The sequence below is a fragment of the Diadema antillarum genome, unplaced genomic scaffold, assembly GCF_040938485.1.
Source record: "Diadema antillarum isolate AM-2024a unplaced genomic scaffold, OU_Dant_1.0 seq00000635_RagTag, whole genome shotgun sequence".
NCBI classification, from domain to species: Eukaryota; Metazoa; Echinodermata; class Echinoidea; order Diadematoida; family Diadematidae; genus Diadema; species Diadema antillarum.
In genome coordinates this window covers 1,130,342-1,150,724 of record NW_027271552.1, presented here as the reverse complement: position 1 = coordinate 1,150,724, position 20,383 = coordinate 1,130,342, and the positions used below count along the sequence as shown (strand labels likewise).

Sequence of the window (20,383 nt, the reverse complement as noted above, 5' to 3'; positions counted from 1 at the left end):
TAACATTTTACAACCAGACTGGATGATCTATGTTGAATATTTGAATTATACAGCTGAGTAGGCAATTCAATTTGAACATTTGAATGATAGAGCCAAGAAGATATAATACTAGTATCAATTTCATTTGAAAATTCAACTTGATAGTGCCAAGAAGGCCAAAGGTATTCAGAGTGAGTATTTAAATTTGATATTTTAGCCTACAATAGCCATAATGTATGTCATTTGCATAGATAATCAAAGAACCAACTGACAGGGTCAAAGGTATTCCATTTTGATACTTATATTGTAGAGATGAGGATTTCATTACATGTAATAGAATTATTGTGTTTTGTTGTGACAGACAGAATTTATTAAATATTTTGATCAACCTAGTAGCACGTGACTGTCTTTCACCTACTTACATTACTGTGTTATTTTGTGCGATTGAATGTGGAGAGTGTGAAATGATGTCGAGGTATCGACACTTCAAATTGTTAATAAGTTGGCATCACTTGGAATTTATTTCTCACTCTGAAGCGTTGAATCAACACTTCTGTGGTGTCAAATAAACACCAAATAATGCAAACTTATAACACTTTGAAGTGTTAGAATAACACCATGACAGGTGTTGGGGTATAGATTCTAACAACAAATAGTGTTGAAGTTACACCGTAATTGGTGTTAAAGGGTGTCAAAAGAACACCAAAGTGGTGTCAACTTATCAATAATCTAAGCAACACCAAAGCTGGTGTTGGTATATTTTAACACCACGGGTGTTGAACTTACACCATAACTGGTGTTGGGATGTCAAATGAACACCATTATGGTGTCAACTTCTTAACACTCTCTTAAGTGTTGAAAAAACACCGAGGCTGGTGTTGGTATATTTTTACACCCTTTAACACCCATGGGTGTTGGATATTTTAACACCAGAGACGGTGTTACTTCAACACCAGATGGTGTGGTCCTTTATTGAAGTTCGGCCGGTGTTAGATTCAACACCAGTGGTGTTAAATCTAACACCACTGTTTTTGCAGTGTATAGTCCGTGCAAATCGCTGTTCAGGCCATGTTACAGCACCATGACAGGGACGTGATATCTTAAAATCCCAGTTTAAACTCGGACAATATCTGCTTTCTGTAATTTGCTATGTAAATTGGTCTGCTGATAAACACTCAACATAATCAATTGCTCATTCATTTTTGAGAACATCAGAGCATCTTGATAAGTAAGCAAACCGGTCCCCTGAAAACCAAAGTGTGTAATATGATTGGATCCATATACCCACATGAGACAAAATTTGTATATGACTGCCCAGTCAACAGTCTCTGTTTGTGAGCAGAAGGTCTGGGGTTCGAATCCTGTTTGCTGCGTTGCCCGATATTTATTGTTTACTATGTTTCTCGTGCTTCAGACATAAATGAATATATATAATACAATGTAGGGGGTATAATAGATGATGGTATTGCCCTCTGGGGAGAGCATTATTGACACTGAAGAGTCTTAACATGTCATGGTTCAATTCGTTACAGGTGACCAGAGGTGACAATATGGCGGACAAACAATTAGGACCACATGCAACAGCTGATGCGCCTTTGCTCGGTGGTGCGGCCTCTAATTACCAGAGTATGCAGGGCCAGGCTGCCCAGATGCCCAGCCAGCCGGATAACCATTCTCCTCCATTGCACGTGATTACAGATGGGACGGTTCCAGCTGATGATATCGAGGTTATCTACAATATGAAACCACATGTAAATGTCAGTACCTTTTTTTCCCTATACCTCTGTATGTATTTGAGAGTTGTACATCTTGTTACTGTTGATCACTATCAACATTTTTTCTTGTTATTAAGCTACAACCTGGCAACAAACAGATCAAAACACAATAACACAGCAAGCGGCAAAGGCGAGGTGGTTATGGCGTAATTTTCATTTCTTTTCCACGCTGATTAGAACAATAAATTGTGCCTACTGATAATTATATTCACAATCTTACTCATTCTGTAAGATAAGAAATGCTGTGCTTCGCGCTGATTGGACAAAAGTTCTGAAGATATATAAAGGTTATCATTTTGTTATATTACAATTGTTTATTTGGTAAAAAATTGCAAAATCGTAGCTCGAAGGATAAAGGATAAAATACATTGCAATAACATATAAATACTTCCAAATAAAATAGAACACATTGAACCGTCGTACATAACATCCGCATCAGAAATCACATTTAAACATAAAATGTGACCGTGCACCTCAAAACGAACATAAAGTCGCACACACTGATTTTGCGTGAGGACTGAAAATAAGTGAAATGGGTCAACCTAGCCGAACTTGACTTTTTCATATTTTCTGAAAGAGTGGGTCTTCTTTTACATGATGCTAAAATTTGGTATCATAAAACGGGCAGAAAAGTGTGTTTTTTTAGCAGTTTATCTCGAACATTTTTGGTAGAATAGTGTGCTTAGGTGTGTCTTTATAGAATCCCTTTTTCATTTCTGAAAAACCTTGTCCACACTCTTCACTTTCAACTCTAATAACTTTTGAAAGGATAGTGCTACTGCTTTGAAAGTTGGCATTAATTATGGACAGAATGTGTTAATGAGGCATGCTTAATTTCAGTTTAATCTGATAATCCCTTCATTGTTGTTACTCTGGTGGTTAACTTCCTGGTTTTTTTTTTTGTCCCATTCATCGCACAGCCAGCACGGTTTGGCAAAGATTAAGCGCTTGAATAGACACTGTACTTCAGGGCCTCTTTTCTCAGTTCACACTTTTCCTGAGTTTGTGCTTTCTTTCCAATATTTAGATAGGTTAGGAGAGTCCATTTGATTTGAGTTATACATCATTTTAAAGCTTAAAGACTGCTCTTTCAGAATATGGTCTTAACTAAAAATTCATGTCTGGCGACTTTTTGTTTGTTTTGAGGTGCAGTGTCACAAATATATTGCACGAAAAATTACCACATTACTCCACAGTAAAAAGCAAAACAAATCATAAAATCTATTCATATATCTCAAGTGTATAAGGTTGTATGAGTACGGTTAAATCAATAATTCTTTACCCCCCCCCCCCCCCAAAAAAAAAGGTAATATACTACCCCAAAAAACCACAATAATCATAATTCCTTTAATCGAACGCAGGCATAATCACGCATCCACACTGGAACATAGCCACAGTCTAGCACATCTCAAGACACATGAACGCATACACACAAACGTACACACATACATACCCACACACGCGCGCATCTGCATCGGAAATCCAGCACATGCAGAGACCTATACGAACACACTCACCCATACACACTTGCACACGCGCATACATACATACATACATACTACGTAATTAATATATCATAATATCCAGGTTACATTAACACAAACGAAACTTGTTTTCATACAAGCTGCAAACTCATAATAATCTCTAACTAACCCACTCATACTAACCATATTGTATTCAATACTGTGTTCATGAATGGGATAAAGGTGCTTCTACATAATGATTCATTCCTATACTACGTCTCAATGTATGAGAAATATAAAAAAGGTCCATTTATATATCACAACTTGAGAAATATATTCTAAATTGCACTTATTCATGTGTGCATTTACAACGTGATTAAAATTGCGAAAGGGCATTAAACTGGCCTTATTGATCAACCGGGTGATGGCAGCTTACTATACAAATTGATTTTAAGGGTCTCTGGTCACACTGTCACACCTAACACTTCATACAAAAAACTAAAAAAAAAACCAAAACATGTCTCCATTGATTACCAACAAAAGAAAAAAGGACAAAGGGAATCATACAGCCATCATAAACCAGTACAGCTACCTTGACCCATAACTCATTGCTTATTATTCAATAATCTTATCATAAATAAAATGGGGCTATTTTTACATCATTCTATTTTGCATCTCAAAGGTATGTTGTATGTATATATTGAGAGAGAGAGGGGGGGGGGGGAGTAAAGTGGGCTCAGCCTCGTACGTGATGGGTGCTGCATTATTTTTATGTATTATAGATGTGACGGAGGAATGACTGCTGGCAGACGTTGCAGAATGTTCACTTTGCCTTTAATTCTCTCGAGCTTTCGACCGAATTACCGGTCTTTTTTAGGGCTTGTTAAGGCGTTGGGGGGTACCTATCTGTGCGTGGTGCCAGTGGTGTGAATTAGAGGCTGAGTGAACATACTTCATCGTCTGCCAGCAGTAATTCCTCCGTCACTCCTATTCATATTTACCTGTATACGCCAAAAACAAACAAACAAACAAACAAACAAACAGACAAACAAATGTGGACTGCTTTGTTTATCAGGTGACGCATGAAGACACTTTCAAAGAGTCGGAGATAGCCGCTGGGTTCCCCTTCATGAAACCGATCAACGAAAATATCTACAGATGGACTCACGTAAGTTGATGATTATCATTACTGCGTTGACTATTAACAGATAAAGGCTCGTAAGCGAGTTTTTTTTTTTTTTCGCATAGACCCGACAAAAGGAAAATTACATTTTCTCTTTCTAGTTTTGTTCACGAATACTGAATTTATTATTAAACGAGATATGAAACTCGTCACACTGAAGACGAGTTAGGTGATACGCTTGGGGTCATCAGATGTCGGTCATCCGTGATCGACAAAAAAAAGAATGTAATATAGCACCTTGAAATTATAATGAGATACTTAGTTGAACTTTCTTGGGCCTACATTATTCAGATCACATTTGTTTTTCTGTCGCACAAACTAAGTGGAAATTCTGTGCGTGTGCGACTAAGTCGATTTACGGACTTTTTGAGTACGTACAGTGCATAAACTTAGACCCCGTTTACGGTGCGGGGCTGGGCCGAGCCGCGGCCGAGCTGCGGCCAAGGCCAACCTCAATTGCGAGGCCGAGCCCCGCAATTTAGTCCGTTTACACTGCCAGGCTCGGCCGCGCTTTTGATTCAAGCCTTTCAATATTTTGTCGTAGTGGCGCTCTACTTGTAAACAAACGCAATTTGGTATTGTCTGGTTTTCAGATCCTTTGCCAACTGAATTCCGTGGCGACGAAGTCGCCGTTCGGGCAAAGGCCTTTGCCGAAGGAGAAAATCCTTTGCAGGACAAAACCACCTTAAACTATACTAGTTTTCGACGTTGAAGTGGTTAATATCCTGAATAGCGAAATAGTACAGGCGAGGGTTTGGAAGCCAGACTAAAATTGGCCGCGCATTTAGCCCAGTTTGCGTTTACACTGAGAAAAAGGCCGGGCGCGACCGCGGCTCGGCCGCGACCGAGACCACCTCCAGAGCGTGGCCTAATGCGAGGCCAATTTTGGCCCCGCATTTGGCCTTTTGCGCGTTTACACCGAAATGAAGGTGGGCTCGGCGCGGCCCAGCCGAGGCCGAGCCTCGCACTGTAAACGGGGTCCAAGTGATCCTCGGCACGTACAAATAAAACATGACAATTAAGTGTTTATAACCATCCTGGCTTTAACAGTGGCCTTTTAAAACATGACCTTTGACCATTATTTACATAACCAATATGACTCCCTCTAATCTCGCTATCACAATGATCAGTTCAGAGAGCTCTTACAGCTATATACAAGCTTGTGAGATTTACCAGCAGTAAAACCAATGAAGCCTCCGATATAAAACAAAGGATATAGAGCAAGTGAGTCTGTTTACATGAGAATGTGATTTATCCTGGACGAAAGTGATACCTCAATTAAAGAGAAAAGGGCAAAAGAAAAACGGGCCAAACGTACGGCTCTAGCGAAAGAGACATCACCTTTAACCATGTAACTATAGGTCTCCTCCAACTAAGAGTACACTTTGAACGTAAGCGTATACGTGAATGATAATTTATGACGATCTCACGTGAATGATAATTTATGACAATCTCACGTGATCGACACACATTCAAAGGGGACAGTTAGAAGTGGAAAGAGTGCTTAATCATGTCATTAATTCCTAATCAATGACACCGCTACTATAGGCATATCATAATTTCTCATCTAAAATCAATGGCCTATAGGACTCATGCACCATTACTTGTATCGTGCATAAACTTTGTTTTTTAAGCTTTGAGTGAAACGTGTCATAATATAATTCTGTAATTCCATCAGCAGTGATTGATATAATAAAGAAGAAAGATATATCACCGTATTGAACGCTTAGAACCTAACGGGGGGGGGGGGGGGGTATTATAGCATGATACTCGGTTCTTTACTGCCCAGATGCCAACAACACCCATCACCCACGGCTACGAATAGAGAAACAGCCATGGTGAAAATAAAACTTTGCTTTCTCGTAGGCAGAATGACACAGAATCCCGTCAAACACACTTTTATTGGCAGGGATGGACATGAAAAAGTTCATTACTAATACTAAACAGCGTATGCATTCTATTCATGTGGCGCGAGATACCTCTATAGCAACATAAAGCCTGTCTTCAACTCCGTTGGTCGAACAATGACAACCTGAAATTTCAAAGAGATGAGCGAGACGCTGTATACACCTGGCCTAGAGTTAATTTATTCAGTTCTCATTCCTACTTCAAGTTGGGTTATGTTATTGTAATCATTCCCATCTGCAGTATAACAAAACCAAAGTGAGGGAAAAGGGGAGAGAAAAACGAGAGGTGGCAAAAGGAAAACTGCATGCACAACTGCAATCCATATCATTGCATGTGACAAGTGAAGCAAATGTATTAGTTGTTATAGCAGTGTTTTATGAGCATAAACAGGCAAATAGACAGACAATGTCAAATATAAAAACCATCAATTTAATGTCAGAGAAGATGGTAAACAAGATGCATTGAAACTGTAACTAAATCGCTGCTCTTCTACTCGGTCACGGAATGTCCAACTTTATATTCAACAACAACAAAAAAATGTTAGGGGAAAGAAACAAATTTAGATATAACATTCTTAAATTAAAAACAAGAAAAAGGAAATGTCCACGTCAGGATTTTAAAAAAAAAAACGCCGCAGGAACATGCATTATATTCTAGATGGGAATACGGTCTTGATGCAAAGGTCCAATGATTGTCTCATTACTTTAAAAGCAATCTATGGTTCCCTTACCATCACCAGTACGACACCACAATGACGTCTCTAAAATCAATGGTAGCACATTTATCATTGCATCGTGCATTAACTCCCTTTTCCTAAACTACCAGTGGAACGTGTCATATTATAATCATTGTGTATTTCGATGAGTAGTAATTGACTTTAAAGAAGAAAGATAATGCAAAAAATTGAACGCTTACCACATTGCTTATAGGGCTATTCCAGTTTGGTACTGATCTGTTCTATTCTCCCAGATGCCAGCAACATATATCACCTATGGCTAACTAGTGAAACAGCCATGACAAAAATAAACGACAGAGAACCCCGTCATAATCACTACACGTGGAAAGGTGTTGCCCGAAATTCCTCATTATGAAGCAATATCAAGTCACTTCCTTCCCTGCCTGTCTTTAACTCCGTTATTTGGTCAAACAATAACAACCTGGAATTCCAAAGAGATAAGCGAGACGCCATGCACCTGGACTAGAGTTAATTAATTCAGTTCCCATTCCATTTAGTTATGTAAACGTACACGTTCCTAAATATCCTGCTACAGTATAACAAGAACACTATGAAGAGAAAGGGAAAGAGAAAACGAATGGTGGCAAGCGGGGTACTGTTTCAAGGGGCAATTTACAACATTACGTGTGACAAAATTAATGAAGCAAACCCAACCTCCAAACTCCAATACAAAACAAGGGAAATAGAGTAGCTTTGTTCATGACATCAGAGTGAAGCTGAACTGCAGAAAAAAAGAAAAAAGAAATAAAAGGAAAAAGTCCTGCGGGACTCGATTAACTTCTCTCCTTCCGGTCGGGCATTATAAACACGCAGCGTGCTAAGCGATTCTGCCACACGGAAGATCCGAAGATCTTGTGCGAAACTTAAATCTATCTATGTATGCTATACACAACACAAATTTACATTGATATTCAGTAGGGATATTGTGTGTGTGTGTGTGTGTGTGTGCCTGTGTGTGCCTGTGTGTGTGTACGTTTACATGAAAACGTGATTTCTACATGGATGAAGGTGAATACTCCATAAAACAAAAAAAGCAAAAGATATTTTGTTTCGTGCTCTCATGGGGTTCGAACCCGTACGTGTGCAACCTCACGTCTTTTGTGACGTCGCCTTTGTCCTCTCGGCCATGTACGTCTTGACGAGAAAGTATGAGGAACGTAAGCTTATATGTGAAAGATGATTCAGGAATCGTTTGGTCCACATTCCATTCTCATTTTCAGTTTTTAGCTGCAAAATTATCAACCTGATGAGGAGATTTGAAAAAAATAAAATGCATGATTACTGCAGCTTATTGTCTGAGCTACCACATACTTAAGTTTCAGAGGAAATGGAGCAAAATCAGCTGAGATAAATGTGCTTAAACGTTGTCAAGTCAATGCATGGTTTAAAAAAACAATCACCTTCCATAGACTTAACACGTCAACTTGTCTGATTTTGAGTCTTTACCTTTAATCACAATTTGAAGTATGATGGTAAGTCTTCTCGAACTAAGAGTGTGGAACGGAAGCTTCTACGTGAAAGATGAATCATGACGATCAACCGTGACTGACACATCTTCAAAGGGATCAGTTATTACAGGTGGAAGCCCTCGTGCCAAGATATTGTCTCAGCAATTCCAAAGCAATGATACCCTTACATTTAGGTATAATGTGATATAGGCACCTTGAAGTTATATTGAGCGTGCATGCGAAACCGTTTCTCTAACCACTTGGCCACGGGACATCCACGGAAATGGTAAGGCAAAAAAGAAATGTATAGATATTACACGGGCAAAAAGTCAATGCCCACTCAACAATCGTGGCCGCGTGAACATGTATTGCATTGCTAGAGGGAAATGCGGCCTTGTAACGACTGATGTCGCTATGCCATTTCTGGCAACTTGGGAAAAATACGCGCCGTAGACATAAAACCTATAATCGGCTGGTTTTGATACCTTGCTTTAATCACAATTTCCAGTGTGATGACGTCATCAAAGTACAAAACAATGACATCGTCTTGAAAGACAATTGTTCAAAGTACAACACCTCCGTCGTCGTCATTAATAAAGACATGTTTTTCGCTATATTTCCACATAGACGCGCACACGAAATTTCAACTTTGACGCCAGCGCATTCCTTTGTTATAGGTCGAAATTGATCGAAAATCAATGGATATTGTTACTTAATGTATCAGGAATCCAAATCTGTCAAAAAATGTGCATTTTCATGTTGCTTACGCGCACTGCGCGCGGAAATGCGCGGACGGATGCGAACGCGCGGAACGCTTAAAATTGTCTGAAACTTCGAGATTTCCCTTTGGGAAGTCGTTTTAAGCATTTAAAAACTTTGACGCGCGCTAATGCGCGCGTAATGATGTCCAAGGTAATTAGCATCAAAATGTAAGATAGAGCGTGACCTGAACATTATGTCCACCGAAAATGATACAGAAATGACCTTTAGTTATGAAGTTATGATTGATCATGTAACATGGTCCGAAAATCACAAAATGGCGCCTAGATGACGTCATAGATACGTTACTGTCATGAAAACCTTATTGTGGCTAGATATTGTCATGAGACATGTTGACTGAAAATGTCATGTTATTCCGTCATGTCAATGTTGAGATATTCACGACACAAAATGTGCCAGAAAGAAAGGAAGATTTTGACAAACACAATAGGTGATACGCTAAAAGCGTATCACCTAAAAAGACAGATTTTGACAATCACAATAGGTGATACGCTAAAAGCGTATCACCTAAAAAATAAAGAGAGATTTTGGCAATCACAATAGGTGATACGCTGATAGCGTATCACCTAAAAAGAATGCAACATGTGAGGATCTTGTTCTGCACTCTTGATTTTTTTTTTTGTTACATTATGACGACCTTGTACTGGCATGTGCTGTGCACCTGTGCATATTTACATCGCATTGAAGAGGTGTAATGGTTTGCTATCTTTGACTCTGGAAACATCGATTTCTGGAGAAACAGCTCCCTCCTAGCGTTGGAGTTCTTTCTAATGTTAAATGTTTCAATATATATATATATATATATATATATATATATATATATTCTTTTTTACAAGTTTATGTGTACATTTTGGGTTTTTTTCTGAAAATTTAAATCCGTAAAGTCATGTTCAACAGGGGTTTCTCTGAAAACAAAAATGTTCTGGATTCACTGTCATTATAGTTGTTTGGGTCAGAAATAGCGGCGTTATGTAGTATTCTCTCATTTTACATGTCAGGCGCTCTCACTTTTCGAAATTTGTTGATTCTATAATCCATATATTTCTGCAATGTCAAAGTGTGTCATTATGTAGGTCCTACATGTATGTCATATTGTGATAATGATAATTGTCTAAAACGACTTGTTGTCTGTTGCAATGTTCCAGAAAAGAGACGTTTCCCATTGTGATTAAACATGTAGGTAGTGACATCATAGCAAAGACAGGGGGATATGTCCTGGTTAACATGTCATTTTCAAGGTAGGCGTATCCTGTGAAATTAATTTCAAGGTTGGCTATTCTAAAGTCAAACCTTTGTCATTCTACTGTTGTGTGAAGTTTGATGATCAATAAACCATTCATTCATTACAGCATGCCTTGTACGCCTCTCTGACGCTGATCATCGGTCCCCTCATCTCCTTCCTATGGGGCGTCATCTTCGCTCTCCTCCACACCGTCATCATCTGGTTCATCCAGCCGTGCCTCAAGGCCTACTTCACCCTGTTCCGAATCAGCAGCATGCTGCCCCAAGTCTCGGTGCGACTCTTCTTCAATCCGTTCTTCAAGTCCTTGTCGCTCATATTTTCGGGAATCAGGGGCCGATTTCAGGTGGACGAATCGGACATCAACGTGACGATGAAGAATGGCCAGATCCAGAACGTGTGATTGCCCCAGTGAAGTGAAATTTCATAGTGTATACACAGGTTGTCTGTAATAATTTAACAAACTACAACAACCGCCATAAACAAGACAAACAAAAAAAACTCTAGAGCTTTCAGTGAAAATCTTCAGACGATATATTTAATTGACATTGTAAAAGGAAGAAGAAAACAGTGTATCCTTTCTACACCAAATTGATTTTAAGTTATATGTTGCCGACATCACTATGATTTTTGTCAAGTATATGAGGATGTATAATGTTATGATTAGTCCTGGTTATGATGACTTTTGTCTAAATATTTTTCTTAGTGTTAATAATCTTCGCAGTTCCATCTGCTACATTTTTCGATTTTAGAAAATCCTCGATTGTTGTGTGTATATTTGTGAGTGTGTTTACTTTACCTTTCTCGATAAAATCAACTTGAATGTATTGTAATATGAAAACCCTTTTTCGCGAAGAAGGAACTGAACATACATGACATAGGCCTACAAAGTAACTTTATAGTTGTGACAAAACAGCGACAATCGTGCTTGTAATTGAGATTTTAGTCAAATCAAGGTCGGAATCAAGACAAATCAAACTGGTAACCACATCATACTTCTTTCTTTCTTTTTTCTTTTTATATGGAAATTCATTTTGCTGCCAGTGTTGATCACGTGTGCATTACCCATGCAGTACATTAGTTTCATGATGACCACAAAACTTTCGAGTGGTAATTATGTAACAGTGCAATTCAAAGTTGAGTCATTGTAGTTAAGATTATATTGTTTAGAACTGCATCATATTTAATTTTCTGACCACAATCCAAGCAATGCCATGTTCGCCTGCTTGTTCCATTAGGCTGATATCTTCTGTATAATACGTTCGTAATGTATTCATGTTTATAAATTATGTCGACCTGCTAAAGTAACCATGCTATCTAATTTAGTGGAGGGGGAACATAAGTGGAAAATGTATGTAATAAAAAATATGCGTATAACTCTTCAATATCAGTATTAATCCGTACTTAAATGTTCGCAACCATGTCTAAGACGCAAGCATGGTGCAGATGATAATGATTAGCAGGAGGTTAGGATGGGCGACTACTGTATCAGTTCACACTACAAGCGCACATCTCCTTGAAATTAACTGATTATGTATATTCATCACGCTCATTATTTTCCTACTCATAAGAATTCACTGTATATTGTAAAAATAATGAGTATACTTCACAGATCGTTGCTTTTCGATAGCATTTGTATTAATGCTCAACTCCATTTTCTTGGCTTCTGAAATACCAGGCTCTAGTAGCAGCTCAGGCATTTCAAACTCGGATATTGTAAAAGAGTATTTCTTTGTTTTCGTATTAGCACACAGTTGTTAACAACTTACCATTTGCATGCATGTCAAATCTACAATTATTCATGCTTTAATGTTTAGGTATACGACTAGGTAAGGTTTAGGTAGGTAAAATGCATTCCAGACGCAAAGCTAGCCATCACGGAATTAAAATTCACCGCGGATGTAGAATGAAACTTGAATATTTATTTTGCCTTATTGTGCATATTATTATTTCAACACATTCCATAATTATGTACTGTGTAACATAATAGTTCACTGTTCTGCAGGACATTAATAATAAGTGTCATTTGTAGAGATGTGCATATAACCGTGCTTCAGGCTGCAAAATTTCATTTCATTTCATTTCAATTTATTTTCATATTTATCACATATATTACAATAATATATATATATATATGCAAAAATTATACAGAGCATAATCTAAAATAGAACTTCATCGGAATGTTCAAAAGTTTGTCTTGGTATAAACACAAGATCTGTATACATGCGAGTTAAACTAGGGTCATTATACGAAAAATATGGGGCCTGCGTATAAGCAAGCTTGTATAGAGCCGCAGGTCCCGTGATGAAATGAGATTAGGGGAAGTATGAAAATTACAGATATTTTTCTAGACCATACTATAACTGGGGGAAGCGATTAATATCATACGCAAACAAGAACAGGAGTTCATCTGGAGAAAACCATTTTTGCGTGAATACAGATCAGATGGTGGTTTGTGAATAAACTCATGCTCATCAATTTTAAAGAGTACAAGCATAAGGCGTTCTGAGATTTTTCCAGCTTATTAGTATCAATATAAAATATCATAAGTCAAAATATATCTCATTGGTGTTATGCAAATAAATAATTCTTGCTTAATGATAGCCACTACGGCTCTCAGTCTCCTTCTATTGTTTTTGTTCTTGTTTTATTAATCATAATAATTTTATCGTTATCATATAGCAGCAATACAAACTCTTCTAGTTTGCCATCAACAATCACTATACTCCACTTGTCACCCTGCCACCGATCAGCACAACTTTCCCAAAGGGTATACATGGTATATATATGAGGACAATTACCCCCGAGGAAGAGTCCCCGGCTAAATACCGGTTAGAGACAGGATTAGAGCAGAGATTAGAATTAGGGTTAGGTTTAGGGTCGGTATTTAGTTTAGGATCCGGATTAGGTTCAAGATTAGGGTTTGGTTTATAGGTCAGGGTAATAGTCTAGAGTAATTGTCCTGGACGTAATTGTCCTAGAACCCGACACAGATATCATTTTCACACTAGTCTACTGTATGCGACGAATGATACAATTAGTACTTTTAGGTAGCTTCCCCTCCAAAATACTCCTGATGGAATTAGATCATTAAAGAAATGATATCAACTTTTGGTTACCCGTCAATAGATGGCGCGATACTAATTACCTGGTAGCCGACGAAAGTCGACAACTAGAAATACAGTGTACCACAATTCGATAGGAAGATCCTGCTCAATTACTTTGTCGGACAACCAAAGAATGAAACTCCAAGGTATGATATGGCTAAAAAGACATGTTCACTTAAATGCGTAGATTGAGTGAGCGCAGCAATGTTAGTAGAACAAATCTTTGACAGTTTTCGCAAAATACAAAAATCCGTTCAAAAGTTATGAATTTATAAAATTTCTGTGCGGCCATTGCTGGATGAAAAGACCACATGACTGAAGAATTTCACTGAAGAAGAAATAATACCTCGTCTTATTTTTCAGGTTCTACAGGCAAACTCGTCTTTTTTGAGATAAAAGAGATGATAATACGAGTTTATTACACCGTTAATGGGTGCTTGTGAATGTTTTGTGTGTGTACGATGGTATACTCTGAATGACGTCGATCGCTCATAATAGTCGGAGGGGGGGGGGGTCGTTCTCAGATAGAATGTGCCACCCCAGCTCCCCTGTGTCCAAATTATTTCAGAAATGGACCCCAAATGACGCTTGTATACCATACGGCACATCAAGTTTACATCATTATTGCGTCATACCTGTAAAGCATGCCCGAAATAGTGTTAACTGAGGCGTCATATACCTACCTCAAATTGACAAGTAAATCATATACCCTAATTTGTATTTTTGAATAAAGAAATGTGTGTACACTTTTACACTATGTTTAGAAAATATCAACAGAATATCACAGCCCTGGAATACAGTGAGGAATATCGTCAAACAGATGTAAGATATAAACTACAGGGCATATTCAATCTACACCACTCACATGTACTATCCCAAATTACGTAAAATAGTAGGCCTAGAGAATGTCGATAACCTGTTTTGTGAAATAGAGGGGGGGGGAGGTGGGGAGGGGAAGAGCGAGAAAAACATCCCTTTATGAGGCTAACGTTGACGACGCCGTATCATTGTCTAAGAACATGGGGGTATGGATGCCCCCCATCCAACGGCGGCGGCGGTATGGTACGCCACCGTCACCCTCACCCCCCCCCCCCTTGGTCCCTAAACCTTAGCACTGATTGGTGTCTCCTCCACTTCCACCTCCCTAATTCTACCTAACCTAATGCTAATTTCTACTCTGCAGCATAATAAAATGATTCCCTCGCAGTGCACAGTCCACAGTTTTATAATTTCCAGCAAGCTGATAGCTCAAAGGTAAGTCCAAGATTTACTGTTTGCATAGTTATGACTGTACAATACTTTGCTACTAGGCCTATATACAGTGAATAGACCTGTTATTCATACATGGAAGAGCTGTAGAACATGCTTCAAAACTTGTGAGATAGCAATATACATTGTATGCTCACATTTTTTTTAAACGAATTTCGGCCGTTTGGATTTCCCCAGAATGTAGGAAATTATTCTTTAATATCCCTGCAATCGAAATTTGATGCTTTTGCGTGGCCTTCACATGAGCACAAACACTGATTATGCGGGGCTTACAGGAAAATAATCTTCCTTTTATGTAGGTCCCGTCATATTTATTTTTCTACAACCCGAATCGTAATTTCAATTTCTACCAGTTATCATTATAATTACTGTGTATTATGTATAATTATCATGTATGTATATTACTTTCGTGCGTTTATTATTTACAAGGTAAAAGAAGTAGTGCTATAATTCTTGATGTATAAACATCATGTGAGAAGTGTGAAATAAACTGAAACTAAAACTAAAAATTTCCCGCAACTGGCAACTGGGAATCGGTTTTCTCGATCAGAAAGTATTTATTTTAGTCGAAACAATTTATGACACAAAGGGAATAGTGAAATACATGGTAATTAACAAAAAAAAAATATCTTCTGCGTGTCAAGATAGCCAGGAGTATCAACATTCGAGTACAGTACAGTACAGGCCTACTATGCCTACACTGTACCAAGGTTTCCAGCTGCAGTGGATCTGTCAGGTTAGGCAGTCTCGACTGTACAGTATAGCAAAACATAAGTAACGGGAGCAACATACATCGAGCACTCTCTCCAGTACGTTATAAGATCTATAGTGATTATTGCATGGGGAAGATAATATGTGCGGTCACTGCTGTGTCAATTTTAATTTTTTTATTGAGTGTTTGAACGTGATGACATTAAAACACTTTGTGTGTTTTGAGTCCAAATTGACACAGAATCCCCATAGCGTTGTGCACGCGGTCTAAAGGTCTTCACAGAGAGGATTAATGCTGATGCAGTTTATACGCACACTGTTTAACATAAGTCAAGTCTATTGTTTGCACAGTATAAATTTTATAGATGCGGACTGTTTGAGCGTAGAGAAAAGGAAAGGCGCTGTTACCAAACTTTTGTTTGATCGTTACTTCTCTGAATGTTAATGAATGTTCCGCCATAAAATGTGGAGGCCTACTGAACTTTACTCTCACACAATAGGGAAAAATGATATAATTAGGGATTTGTACGTATACGTGACTCTTTTGGGGCATAATCTATCCGACTGGCCATTTTGTAATCTCAAAAGACGTGAATCGAATCGAATGATGTAGTTTTTTATGACGGGTACATGAATGATACAAAACGTCGTTTGTAGATCATGGTTCTCTTGTCAATCTATGAAAGACAACGCCTAACTAATTGTCAGTATCACACCTTGGTCTATATAACTCGGAGAATAATGTGCGTTCGAAATATGCTTTGTATTGGTATACACTCAAATATTGCTCAATCATTCTTGACAACGCCATTACATCATGATAACTAAGTAAACTGTTCCCCTCAAAACCAAAGCACGTGATGTGATTGGAAATAGTTTTAAGTCCATATACCCACACTACATTTTAGAAGAATGAAAATGAAACCGGTCTATGTAACGCTGAACCGTTACCGATATACGTGTTGATGATTATAATCAGCTTATTACATCCCGGCCATTATTACATTTTGATATCCATGGTGAAATGAGACCGTGGAAAACCTCAATGACAGCCTCATTGTTTTCCTCGTTGCTCACAGACATAATTCAACTTTACTTGAATGATTTATAAATGGCTAAAGAAATATATTATATTATGGTTACAGGCCGAACATTTCCGTATACTAATGCATTTTTTCTTCTTACAGTAGGAGAGTAGACCAAATTTTCATAGGACTGCTCAGTCAACAGGATCAGCTGTGTTTAGTGTCTCCGGGGCTCTACATTTGTAAGCAAAGGGTCTAGGGTTCGAATCCTGTTTGCTGCGTTCGCGCACAATGTCCCTCATTACCCAGACGTATCATGGAAGTCCACGATACCTGCACGTTGGGGTAATAGATGATAATAAGCCCTCTGGAGATAGTATTATTAATACTAGAGAAACTATACTATGCCATGGTTCTAGACTATGATAATTATCAATTCATTACAGGTGACCAGGGGTGACAAGATGGCGGACAAACAAGGTCCAGATGCGACAACTGGCGCGCATTCGCTCGGTGGTGCGGCCCCTTCTAATTACCACAGTATGCAGGGCCAGGCTGCCCAGATGCCCAGCCAGCCGATTAACCCTTCTCCTCCATCGTACGTCATCACAACTGGGGCGGTTCCAGTTACCACGGCAACGCAGCATGAAACCAATCAGGAACAAGCTGCCTATGATTTCGAGGACATTTACAGTATGAAACCACATGTGAATGTGAGTATCTGTTTTTTGTCTGTACTACTGTATGTATTTCATACTTTGCTGCTGTGCCATGTGTGCATCTTGTTAAAGTTGATCATTATCACTCTTTCCTTTCTTCTTAAAGCTACAACTTGGCAACAAACCAGAGCAAAGCACACTAAAGCGAGGAGGTTATGACGTATTTTTTATTTCTTTCCCACGCTGACTAGAACACTAAATAGGGCCTACTGACATATTCATAAATCTTGTTCATTCTGCCATAAGAAATGCTGTGCTTCGCCCTGATTGGACAAAAGTTCTGAAGGTATAATCATAAGGCATAGATAAATACAATTGATATATATATATATATATATATATATATATATGTATACCTGTATAACCCACACACACAAAAATGAGGACTGCTTTGTTTATCTGACAGGTGACGCATGAGGACACTTTCAAAGAATCTGAGACGGCCGCTGGGTTCCCCTTTATGAAATCAGTCAACAAAAATATCTACAGATGGACGCACGTAAGTTGATGATTATCATTACTCCGTTGACTATCAAAAGATCAGCGCTCAAGCGAGTTTTTCCTATCAGCCCAACATAGCCATGACAAAAGGAAATTACATTTTCTCTTTCTAGTTTTGTTCACAAATATAACCGAAACACCATAAAAAATGCATCATGTGAGGATCTTGTTCTCTACTCGTGAAATTTTGTGAACAATATTATAGGATATGACGATATTGTGCTGACAAGCACCTTATTCGTCGCATTTAAGAGATGTAATTGTTTGCTATCTTTGACGTTGGAAACTTGGCTATTTGGAGCCACAGTTTCATCTTCGCATTGGAGTTTTTCTAATGTTAACAGTTTTAGAATGTTATCCTTTTTTTCACAACGTTATATGTACACATTTCTTTTATTTTCATGGCAGACGGCCCTTTTTCTAATAATTTGAATAAGTAAAGTCGTGTTTGACCGTGTTGACCGTGGTAATTATGAAAAAAAAAAAGAAATATGTCCTGGATTCATTGTCATTATTATCGTATTTGTCAGAGATAGGGGTACTAATATCGTCCTCTCTCGGTTTGCATGTCCAGCGCTCTCACTTTTCGAAGTTTGTTGATTCTTTTTCTGCAATGTGAAAGTGTAGCATTATGTACATCATATTGTGATAATCATATTGTCTAGAACGTCTTGTCATCTGTCACAGTGATCCAGGTAAGAGATATTTTCTATTATGATTAAACATGCAGGTAGTGACATCATGGTAAAGACGGGGGGAAATGTCCTGTTCAACGTGTCATTTTCAAGATAGGCGTATCCCGTGAAATCATAATTTTCCTGTAAAATTGATTTCATGGTTATTCTTAAGTCAAACGTTTGTCATTCCTTACAGTTTGCCTTGTACGCCTCTCTGACGCTGATCATCGGTCCCCTCATCTCCTTCATGTGGGCCGTCATCTTCGCTGTCCTCCACATCTTCATCATCTGGTTCATCCAGCCGTGCATCAAGTCCTACTTCATCATGTTCCGAATCAGCAGCATGCTGCTCGAAGCCTCGGTGCGACTCTTTATCGATCCGATCTTCCGGTCCATGTCGCTCATATTGTCGGGCATCAGGGGCCGATTTCAGGTGGCCGAATCGGACATCAACGTGACGATGAAGACGGGCCAGATCCAGAACGTGTGATCTCCCCGGTGACACGACATTATTTTGCTCCTACAACAATTGCTCTGTGGTATTTTCTCCAAGGACTATACGTACACTTATATACGACTTTTGTTACACGACTGACTGACTTTGGATCCGAATTAAATCACTACTGCTTCGGAATAGGCCCTAAACACGCTTGTTTATTTCAGATCCAAAATCGGTCAGTCGTCCGGCCGAGAGTCTAATAGTGTGCGGTGGTCTTTATAGGCTTAGGGTTAGGGCTGCGATAGGGTTTTAGTTTTAGTTTGATGTGAGGATTAAGATTAAGGCTGGGGATACGTTTGAAGGTAACGGATTTATGCTCAGCTTAGCGTGCAGATATTTCATGGGAGCAACTGTCGCAGGAGCAAACATCTCGGATCGAACCGAACGCCCCGCGGCGCCCAGGCGAAATAAAATTAATGTTCATTAAGTGTACATGTTGTCTGTAATAAACTACAACGTTTACTAATGAACAACAATGATAAAAAAGGCGTCACATACGATATATAATTCGCATTAGCTTTCATCGAAAATCTACATTAGTTAAAGGGCTAGTACAGTATTAGTGGAGATGAGAATTGGGCTTTTAACTTTTTGCGAGATACCAAGAAAACACTTATGAAATAGTACAGAGCATACCATTTTAAGAGGAATTCAAAGTTTATTTGATGAAAATCGGGTGTGGAATGACAGACACATCCAAAAACAAAGTAAAACAAAGCGATCGCAATAAAATGTGGGTCCCACACTTTATTAGAATTGCTCTTTTTTGGATATCTCAGCCATTTCAAAACCAATTTTCATCAAATAAACATTGAATTCCTCATGGAATTACATGATCTTTCATATTTCATAGAGGTTTCTCATTATCTCAAAAAAAAATGTTAGAAACCTGAAATTAGGTCTCAACCAAAACTGTACGATCCCTTTAAATTCTAGTGACATAGAATTAATGGTTGAAGAAAACAGTGTTTGTTTTTTTTCGCAAAATTGATCTATAGTTGAGACTGTTTGCCACCTTTGAAAATGTGATGAATTATTTTAAGAAGTATGTGGTGATACAACATCAATTCTTACGTCTAAACAGAAGAAAAACCAACGTTAGCCTTTCTCAGGCACGTTAGTATAATAATGATAATAATTATGATATTTGATATAATGTATATTTTCATGCAAATTTTGTAAACTCATTGATGATCTAAAGTGGAAATAAATGAAATGAAAGGATAAAATATTGAGAAAACCGACTTTCTGTTTCAATTTTAAGGGAATTCTCTACTGCTGTTAATATATGCATGTGTGTGATGTTTATGCAAGAAAAAGAGAAATATCAACAGAGAGAGGAAAGCCAAACTCCGAGAACGCA

General features: G+C 38.4%; 1 protein-coding gene across 1 annotated transcript; it reads left to right on the top strand.

Annotated features, from left to right (window-relative positions):
* The first annotated feature begins 17,088 nt into the window (after positions 1-17,088).
* Positions 17,089-19,011, top strand: LOC139736277 (caveolin-3-like). The gene is made up of 3 exons (XM_071647008.1): positions 17,089-17,337; positions 17,750-17,842; positions 18,718-19,011. The coding sequence occupies exons 1-3, from the start codon at positions 17,089-17,091 to the stop codon at positions 19,009-19,011; spliced, it is 636 nt and encodes a 211-aa protein (XP_071503109.1).
* The last annotated feature ends 1,372 nt before the right edge of the window (positions 19,012-20,383 follow it).

What these genes read in the sequence shown, in the direction of transcription:
- LOC139736277 (XM_071647008.1), top strand. Translation starts at nt 17,089, where the DNA reads ATGGCGGACAAACAAGGTCCAGATGCGACAACTGGCGCGCATTCGCTC. An exon ending in GTATGAAACCACATGTGAAT is followed by an intron (nt 17,338 to 17,749) that starts GTGAGTATCTGT and finishes TTTATCTGACAG; the next exon opens with GTGACGCATGAGGACACTTT. An exon ending in ATATCTACAGATGGACGCAC is followed by an intron (nt 17,843 to 18,717) that starts GTAAGTTGATGA and finishes CATTCCTTACAG; the next exon opens with TTTGCCTTGTACGCCTCTCT.